General features: G+C 48.7%; 1 protein-coding gene across 1 annotated transcript; it reads right to left on the bottom strand.

Moving 5' to 3' along the window:
- Positions 1 to 379: 379 nt before the first annotated feature.
- On the bottom strand, positions 380 to 5067 carry CBLN4 (cerebellin 4 precursor). The gene is made up of 3 exons (XM_062505113.1): positions 4410 to 5067; positions 2997 to 3113; positions 380 to 577 (listed from the first exon to the last, which is right to left on the bottom strand). The coding sequence occupies exons 1-3, from the start codon at positions 4677 to 4679 to the stop codon at positions 380 to 382; spliced, it is 585 nt and encodes a 194-aa protein (XP_062361097.1). The 5' UTR covers positions 4680 to 5067.
- Between the last annotated feature and the right edge of the window lie 2942 nt (positions 5068 to 8009).

Genomic DNA, 8009 nt, shown 5'->3' with positions numbered 1-8009 from the left:
CAAGTCTGAACTCAAACTCTCCTGCATGAAAGACTTGGTGCCAGTCTTTGAGCAGTTAAAGAAAATCCGCTGCTCCCCCGAACGCGGTAAGTCCAGGAAATGAAATTGGAATAAATCTTGCAGGCAGCTTTAGACTGTAGCCTTAAGCATTGATATTTATTGTCTGCTTTAGTCTCAGTCCAAAGGCGTCGTATTTGAGCGCACAAAATTCTGTGGGACTTCTGAGTAGTTCAGATGGGGCCAAAATCCATGGAGAGAATCCAAAATCACCCACGAGAAAGCAATAAAGAACCATCACTCCCATGATGACAAAATGATCTTCATGTAGCAGAGGCAAGGATGAGTCCACGCCTGGATGAACGTCACAGGAAAATTGACTTTACAGGGGGAACACCAGAAAGCCAGAGAATGTCGAGTACTGCCATCCACCAACCAGGTTTCCTTTCTCTAGCTTCAGGTAAACCTTGTCCTCCTTGTCCAGGTACAGCAGGACCCCGTTGGTGGCAGCTTCACGGGTGACATCCTTGTCCCCAGCGAAAGCAGAGATCACTGGCTTCCCATTCAGCATCAAATTCACCTGCAAGAGAGCCCCTGAGAAGCTCTAATGAACTGCAAAGCATCAAGAACTACCCCTGAACATTAACCACAGTGCAAGGACCCAATCTTCAGTGCTTTTTGGATTGTTTTAAACTAATCATGGTGTTTATTTGGTACAAGCACGTGGATGTTCATGAGCTGGACCTGCAGCTCAGTGAGGCATCACCCTCACTTTGCCTATCTCAAGGGTTGTTGAGTCACACAGGAGAGTAAAAGGAAAAAATAAAAGGCAAGAGATTTAGGCAGCCAGAGGTGTTACACGAGGTGTCAGAAGCACCACAGTGGGCTGGGGGCTTACACTTCACTGGGAACAAAATGTGTGCGCCTCTCAGTACCAATGGCAGCTTAGTTCTGAAGTTTAGAACAGATTTTTAACTTTATAAACTGACTCCATTCTTTCTATAAAACACTTCTACAAACCAGCACAGCCTCTGCTCTGAGAGCTGCATCTCTAAATAAAGATGGGCAGGGCCTGGAGGAACAGGCAGATCCAGACACTTTTCATTTCCCCCATGGCAAGCTTTCAGCTTTGCTGTTTTCCCCTTCCAAGCAGCTCTAATGCAGTCACAGGGGGTGAATTATGGGATGCTTACCCACATCTGCTGTGCTGGCCTTGTATATGGTCCCATTAATTTTAATGGGAGTCACCACAGAATAAATTAGTGCTCAGCAGAAATCAGGGCAGCAGAGGCTGGTATTTATTTGGGATTCACCTATCTGGGAAATCCATTTAATCAGTGTCTCCAGGGAGCCAAGTGCAGTTTAATGATATTTAATGGCTCTAACAGATGTTGTGGGGGCAGAGGAACATCACTGGTGTGGGAAGCCTGCAGGTGATTTAGTGGGGCTGGATGTGGCTGAGACTCAAACCAGTTTGATCCTCTGCAATGGTTCCTGGTTCTCCTCCCCATTTACCCTGCGGAAAAAGAGCATCAAGGCTTTACTCATTGCTTGGCTTGGGTGTCTCACTCTTTCTGTTCCATCAGGTCCCCCTGGAACCATCTGACAGGAATTTAATCACAGCAGAAGACACATGACAGGCTTGCACGGGATGGTCTCACTCTGACTCTTCCAAAACAGAGCCAAGCAAACCCATCCATCATTTCAGAATCTCTTACCCACGAAAGATTTCATGGTCGGAACATTCCCTGCCACAAAGCCCAAACTCACAGGTTAGAGCTCTTGGTTTGTGGAATGCCAGAGTCTGAGCTGGACTTCCAGAGCCCAAGGCTCTAAACCCACTGAACACAGTTATTCAGCCTTCAGGAGGCAAGAGAGTGAAAAGAACATATTTTGAGCACATTAAACAGATTATAAGATCATTATAGAGATTTTTGTGAAGTCAGTGTTTCATTTAAGGTTTTGTCATTGACCTGATTGGAATTAGGATTTTCCACTGTTAACTGAAGGGGAATTTCAGCAGAGATGGGATCGTGGCTTTCACCAGCTCTCTGCCATCTCTGCTTTTCCCAGGAGCTTCCCCAGCACCCCAGAGCAACCACAGAGAAATGTCTGATCCCTCCTCCTGCAGAAATCCATCTCAGCTCAGCCTGGCAGGCTTAAAACCACATCCAGGAGCAGGAGAGAGCAGGGAAAAGCAGCAGACACTTCAGTGGACCTGGAGTCTCATGGGTGGAAACGAGGGAAGCCACAGATGTTCTTCCAGCTCTGGAGAGCCAGGAGGTGTCACAGCAACTGCCCTGGCAGGGAGATTAAGGAATTACTCCAAGGAATTTGCTGTTGGCTCTGCAAGGGAATGTTCAGGAATTTAAAGGCTTTTCCCTCTCATCTTTACTTAGGCAACTCTGTTGCTATTAAACCACAGAAGAAAGTGTAGAATTACCCTTTTCTGTAATATATCACACACCTTTTCTATATTATATGATGAAAAAAGAAGTTTAAATTGCTGTAAAGTTTCCCTGGAAGACATTGCTATAGGGATATAACCAACCTTGGTCCTCAGCACACCTGGGCATAACTAGGTACCTGGCACCAGGTGCCAGGGCACAAATTGTTCCAAAAATACTCAAATCTGGTACTCAGATCCTGTGTTCCACACAGCGAGTTTAACCTGCAGCAACCCACGACTCCTCAGCAGCATTTAAGTGAAATTCAGAGCTCTCTTTTGCTCTTGGATCATTCATTCTCTTGAATGTTTTATGTCCCCCCAGATATTCACGGCATGGAAGTGAAGTTGTGGAGATTTATCTGAGCTGAGGATCCTGCCTTATTTCTGTTCGTTTTTAATGGACTCTGCTGCTAGGAAGTCAACTCCACAGGTTGCTGTAAATTGAGCTATTTTTCCTTAAAATCATATTAAATTATCCCATGCTCAGACAATATTCTATCCTAAATAAACAATTTAAACAAAGATTTTCTAACCATGCTCATCAACATACCTGAATTGTTTGACTCTGGTAGACTTTAATTACATGAAAATTGAAACTGTAAATTCCTTTCCGTGGTGCTACAAAGACAGACTCCAACGTGAAAAAATTCCCCACATTTACAAGGATCTACAAACAGAAGAACACAGCGTGGGGATTAGTACAAGTGGTGAGTGCTAAAGCAAGATACCAGTTATTAACTTTAGAAACCATTCACCCATGGAAAAATTTTAATTTACATCTAAGCTGGTTTATTCATTTTCTCTCGATTATTTTGGAATAACTCATAAAATGGGGATTTAGTTGTACTTATAGGACAACCTTACTACAAATAAACTAAGATGGGAATTATTTCTTATTTCTTGCTGCTGTACCATACCCTCAAATCCTTTCTTCCATACATATTTTTAAAAAGGCATTTTTGTTCACCACTGCCCAAAATGCCACGAAAGCACCAATTCTGAGAGTGGCACACAGCTTTTGGCTGAAAAGCAGTGGCCAAGCCAACAGTGCCTTCCACAGAACCAGGTGTGAGCAAGGACTCCACGAAGAGCAGAGCCATTCCCAGCCCACAGCCTGAGTCACTGGAGAAACATCCCAGCAGAACCTGCCTGGGAGCCTCCAGCTCTTTTTATGAGCACTAACAATAATAATAATAATAATAATAATAATAATAATAATAATAATTTGGGTTTAACTAAACAGAGAGGAGTGGCAGAGGGGAATATCTGAGTGCATCACCCATATGCTACATATCCTCCGCAATGAAATTTGGCTCTCTTTCCACCTAAATATGCTTTATTTTAATGGATATTTCCAGGCTCCTTTGTGCCACGCAAAGCCCTCAGAAGCCTCTAGGGCTGTCCATGGAGTTTTAGGGACATTTACAGTGCCAGCACCGAGCTGTGTGGCACATCTGCCTCCAGCTGGGTGTAGGAATAAGGAGAACCATCAGCCTCAGGGACTTCGGAGTCGCCCCAGGACGGGAGCTGGGATTAAAACGTGCGCTGCTATCTGCACGTTAATATCGGTGCCGAGCTGAGCACTTGCGCTGGGAAAGCTAAAGGGTCAGAACTCTCTCTTCTCTCCCTCTCAAAAGCCGCACAAAGCGTCTGAACCCCACGGAGACATCCCCATGTCCCCAAGCCCCTGGGGGCGATGTCACCCCCCCCCCCCCCCCCCCGGTGTCACCGAGCGCGGCTGCCCCGGCACCTCCCGGGCTCGGTGCTCGCTTCTCCCCGGGGCCGCAGGTGCGGAGGGTCCGGTGCCACACCCGGGGGACAAAGGGGGAACTTCTGCATCCCCCCAGCCCCAGCTCCGCCCTGCCCTGGGATTCCCAACTTGCAGCCGGGACGCAGGGAAGGGAGCACCTGTTGGTGCGCGGGGGATGCAGCGCCGGAGCATCCCGGCCCCGCGGTGCCTCACCTGGTCGAAGTAGATGATGCGCGTCTTGTTGCTCATCTCGGAGGGCTCGTGGTTGGTGCTCCGCACGGCCGAGAAAGCCACCTTGGAGTTGGCCGCCCGCACGGAGATGCCCAGCGGCGAGGAATTAGAGCCCTTGGCGTCGGGGGCCGGGTTGGAGTCGCACACCACCAGGCACTTGCCCTCCAGCACGATGGGCTCGGTGTCGTTCTGCGCGGTGGCGACGCGGCCGCCCAGGGCCAGGGCCAGCAGCAGCAGCAGCCGCCAGCCCATGGTCCGCACCCGCGGCCGGCTCCGGCCACCGCGGGAGCTCCGCTGCTCCGGCTCCTCTTCCCTCCTCGCCTCCTCCTCCTCCCACCGCCACCGCTTCGTGCCGTCTTCTTCTTTTTTTTTTTTTTTTTTTTTTTCCTTTCTTTTTTTTCCCCTCCCCGGCTCTTTAAAAAGCGCCGCGAAAAGCCGCCCAGAGAAACCCGCGCTGTCCAGAACGCCCTTTTCTCCTTTCTCTCCGCATCAACAAAGAGCGTGAAAAAGGGAGGTGCGGGGAAGAAAATCCCTCAGGTGAATTATTGCTGAGAGAGAGAAACGAGAGGTGGCGGAGAAATAAACCCATTTGGCGCTGCCATGAGTGCCGCTGCCGGCAATCGGAGCTGGAGATGCGGGATGCTCGGAGCGGAGAGCTGGGAGCGTCCCCCGGAGCTGCCAGATCTGCCTCTGACAGCTCCGGCAGGAGCTGCACACTCCCCCTCTCCCCCTCTCCGTGTCTCTCTTCCTCCGCCCTCCCCTGCAGCTCCCCCTCCCCAGCAGCTCTGTCACAGCAAACCTGCCCAGGTCTCACCTAGCGGGGTCTGCTGGGCTTTCATCCCCAGAGACCCTCCCCTCGGAATCTCCCCCTGCTCACACACACTCCCTCCTCCTCCTCCTTCTCCTTCTTCTCCTCCTCCTCCTCCTCCCTGGCAACTTCTGGAGCGGCTGCAGAGCCCAAGGGAAAGCGTCGGAACATCGCAGCCTGCCCGGTTTTCAGGAGGAGGAGGAGGAGGAGGAGGAGGATGGGAAAGAGCTGCAGCCTCCCTGGAAGGCAGCACCTGAACCTGCCCGAGGCCCGGAGCTCCTGGGCAGGTGTTCGCAGCCGGGGCTGGGGCAGGACACGCCGAGCCCCGCAGGCAGGAGGGAGCAGCTTTCCCCAAATCACACCCGAGATCGCCGGCAGGGCTGTCCCGCCCGCTCTTCCAGGATGAACCCGGCCAGGTGCCACCTCACGAGCTCACGGTGTGATTTACCTGCTCTACCTATCATTAATTTATTTTTATGGTGTGTGTTGGAAGGATTGGGAGACTGAGCAGGTCTCCTTAGTTCTCCCATGAATTTTGACATTATTAAAAACATGAGTGGCTTGGTGCTGGCTTCTAGACAAGATTTTTCCTGCATCACCTGGCCCCGTTTCAAATAATCTCGTGGTGAAACCTAAACTCACTGGGCTGGGATTTGGCCGGGGGACCTCTCACCTGGACCAGTGCAGAGCTGGGATGTGGCCATCAACTTTCTCCACGTGCTGCTCCAAGAGACTTCAGGGCTATAAATAATATCCATAATCCCCAAATCCACACCCAAGGGAGCGGCCTGGACAGTCCCTATCACCAAAATCCCTGATCCACATCAGGAAAAAAACACCTCCTCCTTTTTTTCCCACCCAAACAGAAGGAAGAGAGCTCCGAGGTTATTTGTAACAATCCCTTTCTGGGTGGCTGAGCTGGGCTTTAATTGCTGAGCAAAATGAGAGAAGTTTGCAGGGGATGCTGTGGGAGAGGTGAGTTGAAAAGTGGAGTTTGCATTTAATTCATAAGCAACAAGGTTAATGATGGTTCTTATTTTATCTGACAAAGAATTTCTCAGTATTGATCCAGCTCCCTCTAACAGGGATTTTGTGTTTCTTCCTTTGAAGTAGAAATGAATAAAATAAATAGCAACAGCACACAACAATGGAAATTCAGATTAAGCTCACAGCTTCTTTTCCTTTCTGGACACACACTGTGGAAGCCTAAAACTGCCTCCAGTTGGAAGAATTTTGATGTTTCACAGGAGATTTCCAGCACTGAGGCAGCTTTCTGACAGAGGGAAGAGCCACAGGGAGAATCAGAATAAAGCACCATGTTGCATTTACATTTCCTTTTACCTCTTGTAAACCTGCATTAAATACGATTTATGTATCAATATTGCATGATACCTCCCAAATCTCTTCGGAAACAGAACATCTTGTTTTGTATAATTAGTCATTTGCCTCACAAAAGAGGAATAATCTGTCTCAGACTTCCTCTCACTTTTGAGCTCTGTGCTGGTGTCTGGAGGCCTTCAGGATTTTTCCAACCCCTGGGTAACAGAGCCCTCCTTCCTCTCCTTGCCTTTCTTCTTCAGCCTAATTTTATTTTCCCTTCAGTCTGAGCTCTCTGTTTGCTGAGTGTGGAGAGGTTTGTGCAGGGAGCTGAGCCCCTCCAGGATCTCCCACCCTAAGCAGGAGATGTGGAAAGAAGGGGAACAGGGTGGGCTCCATCCCATAATACTGATGGCAATGCCCACCTGTGCTCGTGCTCAGGCTTTTCCCTGGTTTCCCTTCAGGCTGGAATTGCAATTCCTGAGCTGGCTGCTGTCCCCATCTGGCTGCTGGCTCCCGGACAGCTGGCCCACGGCTCTCTGCTGCTCTAGCAGTTTGTTGGCCAAAGCCAAGACAAATTCACCTGGCTAATGAGCCTGATGGTTCCTAAAAACAGCCTGTAAACGTTTTATAAAGTAAATTTCACTTCACTTACGGGAGCATAAATTGTAAACAGATCCTGTAGGAATGTAATCAAATCTTCAGCTGTACACGTGACTACAATGAATAGAAGGTTTTGGTCTTTAATTCACACTGATGCAGACTCAAGCCTAGATTTTCCTTGCTTTATTTTAATCTAAAAATCCCATTTCCCTTGTTTTTTTAAGTAATTTTTTTCTGTAGTTTGCCTATTTTAATGTACCTCCTCAATCCATCCCATCTTCAGGAATTTCTTAAAACTTTCTGCAGCAGCAGAGCAGAGAAAACAATAAAAAACATTTTCCTACCTATATTTGTTGGGCTGCTCTGGTTTCCCTGACACTCTGCTGTGATAAATCTGTGTTTTGATGGCCTCCTCGGGAAAGAGAATTTTCAAACTCCCTGCGAATTTTAGAGGTGATTAAGGAAATGAGTCAGCAGGATGCCTGCATGTGTATAGGTGAAACTCTCACATCTGCTGACAGCTCTGGCATTTGAGGTCTTTGTTCAGCATTTCTGGAGCAGCCAGACCTTCTCTTTGACCAAAGCTGAGCACGAGCACCAGCTGAAAACTGGGGTTTGAAATTCCCCCAGGCAGATGCTGCCAGTCCTTCCAGCAGCATTTACTCCTTGATGGATGTCTGGGAATATTCCAGTTTTTCTGCAGCTCAAGGCTTAATCTGGGTTTACATCAGTGTAAAAGTGAGAGCAAAATGTGACCCTGGGAGTTCTTCTTGCTCCTTCCAAGACCTCAGGTAGAAGTCAGCTGTTTGCAAGGTCAATGGGCCAGCAAATGGCACCGTTAATCTTCACTAAAC

Source organism: Cinclus cinclus, chromosome 18, assembly GCF_963662255.1.
Source record: "Cinclus cinclus chromosome 18, bCinCin1.1, whole genome shotgun sequence".
Lineage (NCBI taxonomy): Eukaryota > Metazoa > Chordata > Aves > Passeriformes > Cinclidae > Cinclus > Cinclus cinclus.
This window is presented reverse-complemented; position numbering and strand designations above follow the sequence as displayed.

What these genes read in the sequence shown, in the direction of transcription:
- CBLN4 (XM_062505113.1), bottom strand. Translation starts at nt 4,679, where the DNA reads ATGGGCTGGCGGCTGCTGCTGCTGCTGGCCCTGGCCCTGGGCGGCCGC. An exon ending in GCATCATCTACTTCGACCAG is followed by an intron (nt 3,114 to 4,409) that starts GTGAGGCACCGC and finishes TTCTGTTTGTAG; the next exon opens with ATCCTTGTAAATGTGGGGAA. An exon ending in ACCAGAGTCAAACAATTCAG is followed by an intron (nt 578 to 2,996) that starts GTATGTTGATGA and finishes GCTCTCTTGCAG; the next exon opens with GTGAATTTGATGCTGAATGG.